Source organism: Myripristis murdjan, chromosome 9, assembly GCF_902150065.1.
Source record: "Myripristis murdjan chromosome 9, fMyrMur1.1, whole genome shotgun sequence".
Taxonomy (NCBI): Eukaryota; Metazoa; Chordata; class Actinopteri; order Holocentriformes; family Holocentridae; genus Myripristis; species Myripristis murdjan.
The window spans coordinates 1,470,687-1,485,456 of record NC_043988.1 but is presented as its reverse complement, the minus strand read 5'-3'; the positions used below and the strand labels follow the sequence as shown (position 1 = coordinate 1,485,456).

General features: G+C 42.7%; 2 protein-coding genes across 2 annotated transcripts; one reads left to right on the top strand and one right to left on the bottom strand.

The window, feature by feature from the left end:
- Nucleotides 1-887: 887 nt before the first annotated feature.
- tubb2b (tubulin, beta 2b) lies at nucleotides 888-3,690 on the top strand. Its single transcript, XM_030059920.1, has 4 exons — nucleotides 888-1,038; nucleotides 2,085-2,193; nucleotides 2,279-2,389; nucleotides 2,483-3,690. Exons 1-4 carry the CDS (start codon nucleotides 982-984, stop codon nucleotides 3,541-3,543), a joined length of 1,338 nt encoding a protein of 445 aa, XP_029915780.1. The 5' UTR covers nucleotides 888-981; the 3' UTR covers nucleotides 3,544-3,690.
- A 712-nt stretch (nucleotides 3,691-4,402) lies between these two features.
- On the bottom strand, nucleotides 4,403-9,380 carry bcl2l16 (BCL2 like 16). Its single transcript, XM_030061089.1, has 2 exons — nucleotides 8,898-9,380; nucleotides 4,403-4,580 (listed from the first exon to the last, which is right to left on the bottom strand). The coding sequence occupies exons 1-2, from the start codon at nucleotides 9,378-9,380 to the stop codon at nucleotides 4,443-4,445; spliced, it is 621 nt and encodes a 206-aa protein (XP_029916949.1). The 3' UTR covers nucleotides 4,403-4,442.
- Nucleotides 9,381-14,770: the final 5,390 nt, after the last annotated feature.

The following is a 14,770-nucleotide window of genomic DNA, read 5'->3' as shown; positions in this document are numbered from 1 at the left end:
TCATAATGTCTGTGATCGAGGAGGAAATGAAAGTTTACTGCTGACCTCATTGTTTATCACTCTAGATAACAGAGCACGCACAGTGGCTCAAATGCCAGTATTCTTCAATCCTTGGCATATTACAAACACAGTGTCTAAATGTGCATACATACATCAAATGTTTCAGTAGTTACAAGGCTGTTTTGAGAATGAAATCAAATCTGACGCAAGTGTGAGTTTTGAGGTTGTCACCTAGTGTTTTCAATCATTGCACCAAGTCTGTAGGGTTTCATTTCCATCTAGCTCTAGTCCACACAAGCTCATTGTACTGATCACCAGAGAAGGGGAACTAATCAGTGATATAAGCTGCTGTTAGCTGGAATGAAAAGCTGCAGACTCCTGAGCCTCTGTGGTATGACTGAAAAGCACTGTTGTAGCCACACACACCACTCAGAGTTTTGAAGCATGAGACGCTACATTGTGTTCCTTTGTTGCATCTTTTGCTAACCAGACCAATTGTAGCCTGACAATCAGCCACGTGGACGATGGATGGCGATGAGATGACAAGTGAGATTTCCTCTCCACTGTAACGAACAACATCTTTAGCTTTGATCATCGAAAATACGTTTTACTGTCCGTTTGAGTGGCCCCATATATGATTGTAAAACAATCAGTACATGAAAGCCGTTGTCTGTGTGTTACATTCCTGCTTGCTTGGCCACACGACATATAGGACATGAGGCTGGATTAGACGAGTCACACGTTAAAAGAAAACCTGAGTGACAGTCCGAATAGGCCAATGGTGGATATGCATTTGAAATTCTATTGCTCTAGAAATGTGTCCGTAAAACAGGCTTATGAACGCTATCCAATAGGCATGAGGCACTGCATGTGAAGGGCGGGTTTAATGCCCATATAAAGTGCAGAGCTGGAGCTATGTGCGCATATTCTCAACTCCAGGCAAAGTCATTGTGTTAGTCAGCTCTCCTACCTTCCGACAAAATGAGGGAAATTGTGCATCTTCAGGCCGGCCAGTGCGGAAACCAGATTGGGGCCAAGGTTAGTAATATTGTATTCTCAGCTCTGACTTGTCGTGTTTTATTGTGTGCTTGTTTTTGCGCTGATATCTCCACTGCACGGCTTGTGCTGTGCTGCGTGTCCCTAAACCACACCCAAGGAATTTCAGTTTGAATGTGTCCTACTTTTCAATCTTGCCAGGTGCATTTATCGACCATTTTGAGCCTCTTTTTAATTTTAGGATGGACTACTCAAATGTGGTTCATTCTCCAGTTGAATTAATTAAATTAAATTACTTCAAGTTAAATTCAAAAACGGAAATGGTATCGATAATGATTGAAGAAATGTGCATGCATTTACTTGTCATCACGGTAGAAAATGGACCGTGGCCCTAACATCAGATGTATTGTTTGTCTTGAGGTGTTTATGAAACTAGTTTGAGCCAGTTTACCATTCATTCGGCCTACTGCATTGCGCAAAAAAGGGGAAGCAAAGTGACCATGAGAAATGACGAAGTCTAAAGGCCAGTTTTATCACCTCATGAGGTGAACCATATTAATAATGTAACTGAATCAATCTATGTGGTTAAAAGTATTTATAGTTAATTAGTTTCATAAGGCTACCGGCTTTTTGAGGCCTACTTTTCAACCGCGCCCGGTTTTTCCACCGGAAGTAGGCGGTGTTTCGGTTAATGACGTAGGAAGGAATTTTGAAATTCATAACCGATGGACTACAGCCAATGAGAGGTCAGGCCGCGCGCGCCTAATGCAGTATGGCGGGAAATTAGTAGTTTTGATTAATCAAATCATGCTATATTTACAAATTAATGTAACAGCACTATTTAGCATTAGATGTTTGGGGAAAATAAGATTCGTAATGGTTGGGTTGTGCCACCTGCTCTGTTCTGCACCATATGTAATTTGATATACTTTTATGTCTTATTTTTTGTATACACACTTTTTTTTTTGAAAAGTACTATCATGATGTTAATGGGGAAAGGATTTACAGTTGATTTAGTCATTTAGTAACAATAATCTAGCTCTGTACAATATAGCAGACTGCAAATCTAATGTCTCTTTCATTGACAGTTTTGGGAGGTGATCAGTGATGAACATGGCATTGACCCAACTGGCACATACCATGGTGACAGTGACCTGCAGCTAGACAGGATCAACGTCTACTACAATGAAGCATCTGGTAAATCTCACTCTGACTTGCACATTTTTAAATAAAATTACTTCACTTGATTGCTCAATTTATTGACATTTACTTTTCCATCTAGGTGGCAAATATGTTCCCCGTGCTGTGCTGGTTGACTTGGAGCCAGGCACCATGGACTCCGTGAGGTCCGGACCTTTTGGCCAGGTCTTCCGGCCAGACAACTTTGTTTTTGGTAGGTTGCTGGCCGTATGTCTATTGTATGAAAAATTTGTGCTGCCGGTGTATTCCTAGAACAGTAAACTGATGTATTGATTATGTCCTACAGGCCAGAGTGGTGCTGGTAACAACTGGGCTAAGGGTCATTACACAGAGGGCGCAGAGCTGGTTGACTCAGTCCTGGATGTGGTGAGGAAGGAGGCAGAGAGCTGTGACTGCCTGCAGGGCTTCCAGCTTACACACTCCCTGGGTGGTGGTACTGGCTCTGGTATGGGCACCCTGCTTATCAGCAAGATCCGTGAAGAGTACCCAGACAGAATAATGAACACCTTCAGCGTTGTGCCCTCCCCCAAAGTTTCAGACACAGTTGTCGAGCCCTACAACGCCACACTGTCAGTCCACCAGCTTGTAGAAAACACAGATGAGACCTACTGTATCGACAACGAGGCGCTGTACGATATCTGCTTCCGCACACTCAAACTCACAACGCCCTCATACGGCGACCTCAACCACTTGGTCTCTGCCACCATGAGCGGCGTCACTACCTGCCTCAGGTTCCCCGGACAGCTCAATGCTGACCTGCGTAAACTGGCTGTCAACATGGTGCCATTCCCTCGTCTGCACTTCTTCATGCCTGGCTTCGCCCCCCTCACGAGCAGAGGCAGCCAGCAGTACAGATCCCTCAGCGTGCCAGAACTCACCCAGCAGATGTTCGATGCCAAGAACATGATGGCTGCCTGCGACCCACGTCACGGCCGCTACCTGACCGTAGCCGCCATCTTCCGTGGCCGCATGTCCATGAAGGAGGTGGATGAGCAGATGCTTAACGTGCAGAACAAGAACAGCAGCTACTTCGTCGAATGGATCCCCAACAACGTCAAGACAGCAGTGTGCGACATTCCTCCCCGCGGCCTCAAGATGGCTGCCACATTCATCGGCAACAGCACAGCCATCCAGGAGCTGTTCAAGCGCATCTCAGAGCAGTTCACTGCCATGTTCAGGCGCAAAGCTTTCCTCCACTGGTACACCGGCGAGGGTATGGATGAGATGGAGTTCACTGAGGCTGAGAGCAACATGAACGACCTGGTGTCTGAGTATCAGCAGTACCAGGATGCCACTGCAGAGGAGGAGGGAGAGTTTGACGAGGAGGGCGAGGAGGAGCTGGCCTAAATGTAACTGTTTTCCAAGCTGTATAGTTTACTGACATGTCATGTCTTTCCAGTGTTCTGGCCTATGTTTCACCAACTGTTGCTGTATTTTTTTCCCCCCCTTGTCTTGTACAGAAGTACATGTCAATAAACTTCTTTGATATATTGAGCTTTGCCTCTCTGGATTTTTTTTTTTCAAATCTTAATTCATGGGTGGACTGAAGTTCACGGTAGAGTAAGTTTTCTTGATGTGCATTGCAGGTAATTCATGTGCTACACTGTACATAAAGTGTGGCGTTTCTCTACTGGTCTTGATTTGAAAGTAAACTTTCATGTGTATGAGGCCTGTTAAACAAGTCTAATGAGCTAGTTATGTTAAAATTTGTTTAGTGCCTTTGAAATTAAATTAGTGACTATTCAGTAAGTTCTTTTTTGTGTGTTTTGATTCTGAAGGCTTGGAACATGTATCAAAAAAAACAATACTCAAGGATTGTGTTCTGAGAACCAGCTTGGTTAATCTGTGCTTAGTATAATGACTGCATGGTAAGCTTTGTACACAGATGACGTGCAGCTCAGACTTTGTCAATTCCGAATTACTGGATCAAAGTTCATATAGTGCTACACAAACAATAGTATCATCTGAGAGACATGATTTTCCAGCCCAGCATGTGACTTCTGGAATGGCTGCAGTTTTTCTCACATCTTACTGCAAGTTTTTCTGTTTAATATTTTCACCAGACTTTGATTTATACAGTAAAATATGTCCATGGTTGTATTGCATATCTGTTATTCACAGCAGTTTTACCTGTCGGATGGATTAACATACACGTTATAGTGTCTTTCTTGACTCTAATGATAATCAGTGTTGAATCAAGCACATCTGGAGTTGTTCCACATCTCGTCACTAGGTGGTAGTGTTGATCAAGCCATTGTTTTCCATCTTTTCCATGAGAGGTAAGTGAGGATGCCTGTGGCCAGCAACAGCAGTGTCCAACAACACAGTTTCTTCAATTGGCCCTCCAAGTCTTGTTTTTTTCCAAAGCGTGACACAAAACCACTCTGCCAATGACAGAAAAAGAACAGAAGAAAACAGCCTCTAATTATATCATTCTGTGCACTACACAGTGGTAAAGGGTTTTTAAATAAGGCAGTTTACACATAAGGGTGCACCCTTAAAGTAACAAAGAAGTGGCATGTATCTTGCATCCACAATTCAACATATTCCATTACAAACTGGATATAGCCCCTCCCTGGTTGGAATTTTTCTGTGCATTCTTTCAAATACACCATTTTCCAAGTGCTAAATGTAATGGGATTTGGATACAAAATTGAAAAAAGTGTAAAATTTCTGGCAGAGTCTTTAGGCCCACTAGACAGCACAACCAGCATAACTCTGAGGGCCCTGCATTCCTCAGTATAGGTCACAACCAAATATTTTTTCCTTCAAAGCAGATCGATTAATGTCTGATTTCGATGTCATATATACAGTGGGGAGAACAAGTATTTGATACACTGCCAATTTTGCAGGTTTTCCCACTTACAAAGCATGTAGAGGTCTGTAGATTTTATCATTGGTACACTTCAACTGTGAGAGACAGAATCTAAAACAAAAATTATTTTTAAATAATTAATTTGTATTTTATTGCATGAAATAAGTATTTGATCAACTACCAACCAGTAAGAATTACAGCTTTCACAGACCTGTTAGTTTTTCTTTAAGAAACCCTCCTGTTCTCTACTCATTACCTGTATAAAAGACACCTGTCCACACACTCAATCAATCAGACTCCAACCTCTCCACAATGGCTAAAACCAGAGAGCTGTCTAAGGACATCAGGGACAAAATTGTAGACCTGCACAAGGCTGGGATGGGCTACAGAACAATTAAATAGGCAAGCAGCTTGGTGAGAAGGCATCAACTGTTGGCGCAATTATTAGAAAATGGAAGAAGTTCAAGATGACGGTCAATCTCCCTTGGTCTGGGGCTCCATGCAAGATCTCACCTTGTGGGGCAGCAATGATCATGAGAAAGATGAGGGATCAGCTCAGAACTACACGGCAGGACATGGTCAATGACCTGAAGAGAGCTGGGACTACAGTCTCAAAGAAAACCATTATAAACACACTACGCCATCATGGATTAAAATCCTGCAGAGCACGCAAGGTCCCCCTGCTCAAGCCAGCACATGTCCAGGCCCGTCTGAAGTTTGCCACTGACCATCTGGATGATCCAGAGGAGGAATGGGAGAAGGTCATGTGGTCTGATGAGACCAAAATAGAGCTTTTTTGTATAAACTCCACTCACCGTGTTTGGAGGAAGAAGAAGGATGAGTACAACCCCAAGAACACCATCCGAAACGTGAAGCATGGAGGTGGAAACATCATTCTTTGGGGATGCTTTTCTGCAAAGGGGACAGGACAACTGCACTGTATTGAGGGGAGGATGAATGGGGCCAAGTATCGCAAGATCTTGGCCAACAACCTCCTTCCCTCAGTAAGAGCATTGAAGATGGGTCGTGGCTGGGTCTTCCAGCATGACAACAACCCGAAACACACAGCCAGGGCAACTAAGGAGTGGCTCCATAAGAAGCATCTCAAGGTCCTGGAGTGGCCTAGCTAGTCTCCAGACCTGAACCCAATAGAAAATCTTTGGAGGGAGCTGAAAGTCCGTGTTGCCCAGCGACAGCCCCGAAACCTGAAGGATCTGGAGAAGATCTGTATGGAGGAGTGGGCCAAAATCCCTGCTGCAGTGTGTGCAAACCTGGTCAAGAACTACAGGAAACGTCTGATCTCTGTAATTGCAAACAAAGGTTTCTTTACCAAATATTAAGTTCTGTTTTTCTGATGTATCAAATACTTATGTCATGCAATAAAATGCAAATTAATTACTTAAAAATAATACAATGTGATTTTCTGGATTTTTTGTTTTAGATTCTGTCTCTCACAGTTGAAGTGTACCTATGATAAAAAATTACAGACCATTACATGCTTTGTAAGTGGGAAAACCTGCAAAGTCAGCAATGTATCAAATACTTGTTCTCCCCACTGTGTATATACACTATATTACCAAAAGTATTCGCTCACCCATTCAAATGATCAGAATCAGGTGTCCTAATCACTTGGCCTGGCCACAGGTGTATAAAATCAAGCACTCAGGCATGCAGACTGTGAAACAAGACATTTGTGAAAGAATGGGCCGCTCTCAGGAGCTCAGTGAATTCCAGCGTGGAACTGTCATAGGATGCCACCTGTGCAACAAATCCAGTCGTGAAATTTCCTCGCTCCTAAATATTCCACAGTCAACTGTCAGCTCTATTATAACAAAATGGAAGCGTTTGGGAACAACAGCAACTCAGCCACGAAATGGTAGGCCACGTAAAGTGACGGAGAGGGGTCAGCGGATGCTGAAGCGCATAGTGCAAAGAGGTCGCCGACTTTCTGCACAGTCAATTGCTACAGAGCTACAAACTTCATGTGACCTTCAGATTAGCCCAAGTACAGTACGCAGAGAGCTTCATGGAATGGGTTTCCATGGCCGAGCAGCTGCAGCCAAGCCACACATCACCAAGTGCAATGCAAAGCGTCGGATGCAATGGTGTAAAGCACGCCGCCACTGGCCTCTAGAGCAGTGGAGACGCGTTCTCTGGAGTGATGAATCACGCTTTTCCATCTGGCAATCTGATGGACGAGTCTGGGTTTGGAGGTTGCCAGGAGAACGGTACATTTCAGACTGCATTGTGCCGACTGTGAAATTTGGTGGAGGAGGAATTATGGTGTGGGGTTGTTGTTCAGGAGCTGGGCTTGGCCCCTTAGGTCCAGTGAAAGGAACTTTGAATGCTTCAGGATACCAAAACATTTTGGACAATTCCATGCTCCCAACCTTGTGGGAACAGTTTGGAGCGGGCCCCTTCCTCTTCCAACATGACTGTGCACCAGTGCACAAAGCAAGGTCCATAAAGACATGGATGACAGAGTCTGGTGTGGATGAACTTGACTGGCCTGCACAGAGTCCTGACCTGAACCCGATAGAACACCTTTGGGATGAATTAGAGCGGAGACTGAGAGCCAGGCCTTCTCGACCAACATCAGTGTGTGACCTCACCAATGCACTTTTGGAAGAATGGTCAAAAATTCCTATAAACACTCTCCTCAACCTTGTGGACAGTCTTCCCAGAAGAGTTGAAGCTGTAATAGCTGCAAAAGGTGGACCGACATCATATTGAACTCTATGGGTTAGGAATGGGATGGCACTTCAGTTCATAGTATGAGTAAAGGCAGGTGAGCGAATACTTTTGGTAATATAGTGTATATATATATATATATATATATATATATATATACACTACTCACAAAAAGTTAGGGATATTCGGCTTTCGGGTGAAATTTCAGGATGAACCTAAAATGCATTATAACCTTTACAGGTGAACTTAATGTGACCTTCTGTAAACTTTTGAATGCACATGTCCAACTGTTCAATGTTACAGTACTGTTTGCACAAGTTGCTGTTCTCTAACAAGGAGTTTAACGGCAAAATTCACATCAGGTGTTTGATGCTCCAGCTCATCGAGGTCGTATCATTAGGGAATGGCTGCTGGAGACTGGGGTACCTCAAATGGAGTGGCCTGCACTTTCTCAGACCTGAATCCCATAGAAAACCTATGGGATCAGCTGAGTCGCCGTGTAGAGGCTCGGAGCTCTGTACCCCAGAACCTCAATGTCCTGAGGGCCGCCCTTCAAGAAGAGTGGGATGCCATGCCTCAGCAGACAATAAGTCGACTTGTGAACAGCATGAGACATCGTTGTCAAGCTGTAATTGATGCTCAAGGGCACATGACAAGTTATTGACACTGACATTTTTTGTTGTGGTATATCCACCACTGTTGTTGGCTTTTATTTCAAGAAATTGTTTGAGATGAGGAAATCACCAGTGTATGCTTCTACTTAAATGCCCTACTTTCATGATATAATATCACTGTAGCGTGAACTTTTTACATTTTCCATAAATTTCACCCAAAAGCCAAATATCCCTAACTTTTTGTGAGTAGTGTATATATATATATATATATATGTTTGTGTGTGTGTGTGTATGCGTGTGTGTGTATAGTTAAAAAGAAAACTGATTTTAAAATTTGCCAAAAAAAAATAAAATAAATAAATATAAGAAAATGTCATAATGACTCCTCTATCCCTCCCTGAAGAAAGGTACAAAAATCTGAAAAATTAAAATGAAAAAGGACTAAAGTGAATTTTGTTCAGAGAGTGAAATAAATGTCTAGGGACGGCACTTTTTGATGGCATGTAGTATGCTATGTTTCATATACACACTTGAAATGTAAATGGGCCTGTAGATGTGGCCGCTCATCAGTGAGCACTTACCCATCCCCCCTTGTCTCGAATCTCAGGGCAGATGACCCTCTCCACATAGGCTCCCACGTGCTCCTTCAGCTGGGGCAGCACGGCCACCATGCCCCTCTCATGGCAGTGCAAGGCCATCTGGCCGGCCAGCACATACACTGAGAGCACCGCGCTCCAGGCCAGGTCCCTGCGGCGCCCCCCGGGGGTGCTGTGGAAGAAGTGCTCATCCAAGATGTTCAGGAGTGTGGGGCAGGCCGTGCTCTTGGTCACATCCTGGAAGACACGGGGCCAGCGCCTGAAGAAGATTGGGAAGCGGATGAGGAGCTCGTCGCCAGCGTGGCGCAGGGCCGCAGTGCAGACTGAAGGGGCAGGAGCCATGGTGCCCTCTGCCCCGCCCATGGTCACATAGTCTATGTAGTCATGGGCCATCAGATATGCCTCTCTCACCAGCGGGTCAGGACTGTTCAGGCCAAGTCTGGCCTCTGGGACTTCAGACTGACACATCACTGCCTCTGACTCTCGTTAATCACCAAGTCGTATTCTCATTAGCCTGCAGATGACAGTTCCCTTACTAGGCAGCACACCCATTGTCTCAGTCACATCGATCTGTTATGGTGGCTCTTGGTGCTGTTGAATGAAAATTATATTACATTCAGTATAAAACTGGTCAAATATGCATGCATGTTTCACTAATCCAGTCAAAAAGAAAATATGTACAACTCACCCCCTCCTCCAAAAAATACAAATGGCGCTAAGACACACAGACACACTAGTGCAAAAGGAAAACAAACTAGCAGGTGAAAGAGTGGTGGGGTCCAGAGAAGTGTGTCTGTAGTGGAGACGGGCTAGGTCACCCAGTACCCTAGCCTGCTTTACCCTCACGCTAAATATAGAGCCCTTGTTGGAAACTGACACTGATCTCTCGCCTCATATGCACAATCATCAGCCCTCCTGACACACATGCCCATTCCAACACAAGCAGGGCTAAATAAAGACGAGACAGTGGACCTGCTCATTGAGGAGAAGCAGGTTAACATTGCAGTAGAAGTGTGTGGGAGTCCCGGCAGATCAGCCAGGACAGGGGGCTGACAAGAGCAGCTGAAGCTTGTTGAGGGGAACTGCAGGTAATTAGAATCATTTTACTCACAAAGTGCCATACATGCACAGGAATTTGCCGTGGTGATATTGGTGCAGACATACATAATAATATCTAGGCTTAAGTCATCAGATGCAGCACATCTGCATTAACATAAATACAGCCAGCAGTTTCATTTTCTAGTTAACCCTTTGAAACCTGAGCAAATTCACTTGACTGTGCTCAAAAATTAGCAAATTAGCAAAAAAAAAAAAAAAAAAAAGCTAAGAAAAAGACCAGAAAATTACCTGAAGGCCTTTCACAAGCATTTAACCCTTTGAAACCTGAGCAAATTCACTTGATTTCTGTAAAAAAAAAAAAAGGGAAAAAAGGTGTTGACCCAATGAGAAATGACTAAAAAGTTTAAAGAAAATGACCAGAATAATAAAAAGAAATAAAGTAAAAAAAAAAATAAATAAATAAATAAATAAAGTGAATTTTGTTTGAAATATGGGGAAAAGGTGATGAGCAAAGGAGAAATGTGTAAAAAGTTATAATAAAATGACCAGAAAATTTATTTTAAAAAATACCAAAAACAGAATTTTTGTATATAATAACAATACTAGACAATGGTAATAATAATAATAATAATAATAATAATAATAATAACGATAGAAAACACATTTACAAGACAGATTACAAGACAGTTACTATAAAATCCCACCAAACAACTGTAAAGTAAAAGGAAATAAAGTGAATTTTGTTTGTAATATGGAAAAAAAAAGGGTGACAAGGAAAGGAGAAATGAGTGAAAAGTTAAAACAAAACTGACCAGAAAATCAGCAAAAAAAAAAAAAAAGTACAAAAAAATTAGGAAATTAGTAAAGGAAAAAAAAAGGAGAAAATATGTTTAGAAAAATACTGTAAAGTACTGTACAAACAAACAAACAACTATATAAAAGAAATAAAGTGAATCTCATTGAGGGGATGAAGTAAAACCTTTCAAAACAAAAGCCCGCCCATGTGCTCGTGGGATTCCAAGGGTTAAAACAGCCATTTCTCTTGGACAGTTTGCAGGGCCTCTGTCTGTCTGTCCGCCTGCTTGCAATACCTATGGTGTAAAAGTGCTGTCAGGCCTGTCTTTGACCACATGGGAGCAGTGGTGTTTTACTGGAGACGGGCAGCTTTTCACTCACCATTGCCATGAAGTTGGTGGGGTGCGGGGTTGATTGCTGTGGCCGGCTCCCCAGGCTTGTGGAATTTGAGAGCTCTCCTCTGGATTCCAGCATAAAACCACTTGTTTAAAATAGACCTCAAAATAATAACCATCTTAGCAAGTCATACCTCCAGGCCAATGTTATGCTATCACAGTGGCCATGAGCAAAAACTCAAAAACGAAAAAAACTATGCACATCCTGTCTGTGCACAAATGTAAAGAGGCATACGTGTTCGATTCAGCTAAATGTGTTTACATTACGGCTAATGCCTGTGATCGTAACCGTTAAATGAAGTGTTTTCTCCATGCTACATGGTGGGATTGACTAATGCTCAGGCACGCATGGCTAAATCTACATTGTCCTTTAAGTGTTTCCTCTCCTCTCATGAAATGGTTTTATGCGTCACATGGGGATCAATCAAACGCTCTCTGTATGGCATTTATGCCTGTTGTTAATGCACTGATTTATAGCTGAGCGAAGACATGATCAAGTGGCACCATTAGTGGCTCTGTGTGTTCTCTGGCCATCTGGCGCATACATTGTGAATGTGCATGGGAGGGAAGATAAGGCCAACCATCCAGAAAGGACCCAAGTCACCCCCTCTACCTCCCCCAGCCCTTCAGATGTACTATCATGGTGTCTGTGTGTGTGTGTGTGTGTGTGTAAAATGGCTACCTAGTTCTTCCTCATTGCTGAGCCCAGGGAACAGGGGAAGTGACATGGTTGATAAAGGCTCCTATCAGGCCTCTCATGTGTTCATGTGGCAACATCTGCAAGCGGGGCAAACTTCCTGTCTCCAGTAGGGAGGTTTTTGAAGTGCAGGCAGTTGCAGGGGGAAAGGAAGGTGCTAGATTAAGAGGAAGCATTAAGAGGTAACTCACAGTGTTACTGTATCATTCCAGTTTTAGAAATCTATGGGGCAGCTGATCTTAAGGTTGGTATGTTTCATTTTCAGCTCAGATGCTCCTCTCCTTCCATCACTGACCACTTTTTTTCTCACTTTGACTGTTTTACATTTACAAATGGAAACGAGGGTTATTTTAACCAGAGCTGTCCTTAGATATTTTGGGACCCTTGGAAAAAAAAAATCTTTTACCATGAGTAGATGAATGTAGATCCAGAAGCTAAACAACCTCAAAGCTTTTATTTCACCCTTTAAACAAAATTCATTTTGGTTATTTTTTATTATTATTTTATTTATCTAATTTTCAAATCATTTTCTTGTAATGTTTTAATTACTTCTTGCTAATTTGGGGTCTTGCTAGTTTGCTCATCACCTTTTTTCCCATGTTTTTTCTAAGAAATCAAGTGAGTTTACTCAGGTTTTAAAGTGTTTCACCTTTCACAAGCATTTAAACACAAGAAATCTGATGTCAGTCGAGCATCATTGATCTGATGTTTCAGTATATCATTTTAAACACTAGAAATATAGTTTTCTTGCACACCCCCATCCCCCCAAACTTTCTGATAAATATCTGATATTTTTTTCTTTTTCTTTGCTAATGTTGTACTATTGTTTTAGCATTTTTTATTTTTTTTTTTGATAATTTGCTTTTTTTTTTTTTTTTTTTTTAAACATTGGTTGTGGGGGCCTAAAATTGAGGAAGGTGGAGCCCTAGGTGTTGTGGGCCTCATGGATCTGTTTTTAACACAAGAAATATTGCTTCTAAATGCAACAAGTGCTTACCGCTGGGTCAGGAGATAAGAGTTCCTCCCCACAAAGAGCAGTTTGATAAGATTAAGAAGGGGCATTTTTGTCAGTACACATCTGACACACCACACAAAAGACGCTGTTGTTATTTAATAATTTAATACTCTCCCTGCTAATAGAGGAACACAAAAGAAGACGGCAGAGTCGCAGCGGAGTTTTTAACTGGCAACAGCGATCAGCAAGATGAAGCCTGCGTCACCATGGGGCAAATTTAACCACTTGCATAGCCGAAACAACATGGCCTTGTTGCACTGAATGGAACAATCCGCTGTGCCTGTGTCTGTCCGTGTTATCTGCACACGGCATAAGAGTATCTCTCGTTTTCAGGAAGTTGCTTATCAACATCTACACAGAAGTTGAAACGCACTTTGAAGTTTCTCCCCATTGAAAAAAAAAAAAGGAAAAAAAGAAAAGCTCCAATAAAGCTGCAAGGTGACAGAGAAAGGTTGAACGAGCCAGACGGATGAAAACCGACCTCCTCCTGCTCCTCCCCACCAACCCACAGTCAAACAATCGCGATCTCCCCGCCTCTTTGTTCAGGGCTCCCATCAGCCTCACAGTGGGAGGTGTGGTCAGAAAGAGGAGGAAATTGCTCTGAATTTGCGGGTAATTGAAAACACCTATATCCCTCTGTGTCTCCATCTCTACCTGGTTTAAAAACCTCCACACCCCTTCTTCCTCCTGGGTGCCTACCTTCTATACCAATACAGTCCTAATGGCACCCCTTCCCCATCCTGTCCTCCATCTCCCACTGGACTGAATTGATGCAAACGATTGCGGGCCCATTTGCTGTCTGGAGGAGAGGTGACCCACTTGTGTGGTTTGCTCGCTGTCTCCTGCCCCACCTTCTCCCAATTGCAGGTATTGATGCCCCACCATTGTTTCCCCCCTGCCCAGGGGGTGGAGTGGTTTGTGGGAAAATTGGGGGACCCCTCAGGTGTTTGATGGCTTTTATCGATTTGCACCAGACTCTCCAGCTCCCATTTACCCTCTGCTATGCTGTACAAGCTTTTTGGATAGCGTCTGTATCTGCAGAGGCGGTTATTGTTAAGTGGTATTATTCTGTTCCATGGATGCAAAAGCACATGTTTTTCTTCATGCAGGGTTGATCAATGCAGAGAGAAGAAAATGCCTGGCACCATTCCCGCCTGATTGAGTTTCTGCTTTGAAAATTAAACCTGCTCTGCTTTCAAATGTAGCCCATGAAATGCACAACCTATTTTAAAAAGTTTTTCATTTTTGCTTCTTTGCTATAGTTCTATTTCTTGTCTTAGCATTTGGAGCGTACATGAACTGTCATGTGGTCACATTAATATTGTAAAAGCCTTGACTTTTAACCTTAATTTTGGTTGCTTGTAATACTGATGATTTAGGAAATTAAATACATTCTATTGTTGATCACATTGTAAATCAGTCTTTAGCCAGTTGCTAAAATGTAAAATATGCTATAGGTGGAATTAATTTCCTACTGAAATGTATTGCCTCAGCTTTTGCAGAGAAGACAGCAGAGGACAACTAAATGTGAGTTTTAATGTATTCTGATGCTGAAAAACTTTAATTAACATTAGCTATAAACTCTTTTTCCCACCAGTACTGTATATCAATCTGTTTCCTCACAGCCTGCAGGTTGTGTTTTCTTGGGTTTGTAACAGTGTCAGGTGGACCGGAGGCTCTAAACTGTCCATAGAAAAGAATGGAAACATCTTTCTATCTGTATTGGCTGGGCTGAAGACCTTCCACCCAATGCCTGCTGGGATTGGCTCAAGCCTTCCACTGCCAACAGTGAATAGTCGATAAGCAGATAAAGACAATGAGAAATTAAAGGGGAAACTCTGCAACAACTAGGTAGCAAAATAAATTCTGGATTGTATATTTGAATAGATGGAAATCG

What these genes read in the sequence shown, in the direction of transcription:
- tubb2b (XM_030059920.1), top strand. Translation starts at nt 982, where the DNA reads ATGAGGGAAATTGTGCATCTTCAGGCCGGCCAGTGCGGAAACCAGATT. An exon ending in GAAACCAGATTGGGGCCAAG is followed by an intron (nt 1,039 to 2,084) that starts GTTAGTAATATT and finishes TTTCATTGACAG; the next exon opens with TTTTGGGAGGTGATCAGTGA. An exon ending in CTACTACAATGAAGCATCTG is followed by an intron (nt 2,194 to 2,278) that starts GTAAATCTCACT and finishes TTTTCCATCTAG; the next exon opens with GTGGCAAATATGTTCCCCGT.
- bcl2l16 (XM_030061089.1), bottom strand. Translation starts at nt 9,380, where the DNA reads ATGTGTCAGTCTGAAGTCCCAGAGGCCAGACTTGGCCTGAACAGTCCT. An exon ending in TTCGAGACAAGGGGGGATGG is followed by an intron (nt 4,581 to 8,897) that starts GTAAGTGCTCAC and finishes TGTCATTGGCAG; the next exon opens with AGTGGTTTTGTGTCACGCTT.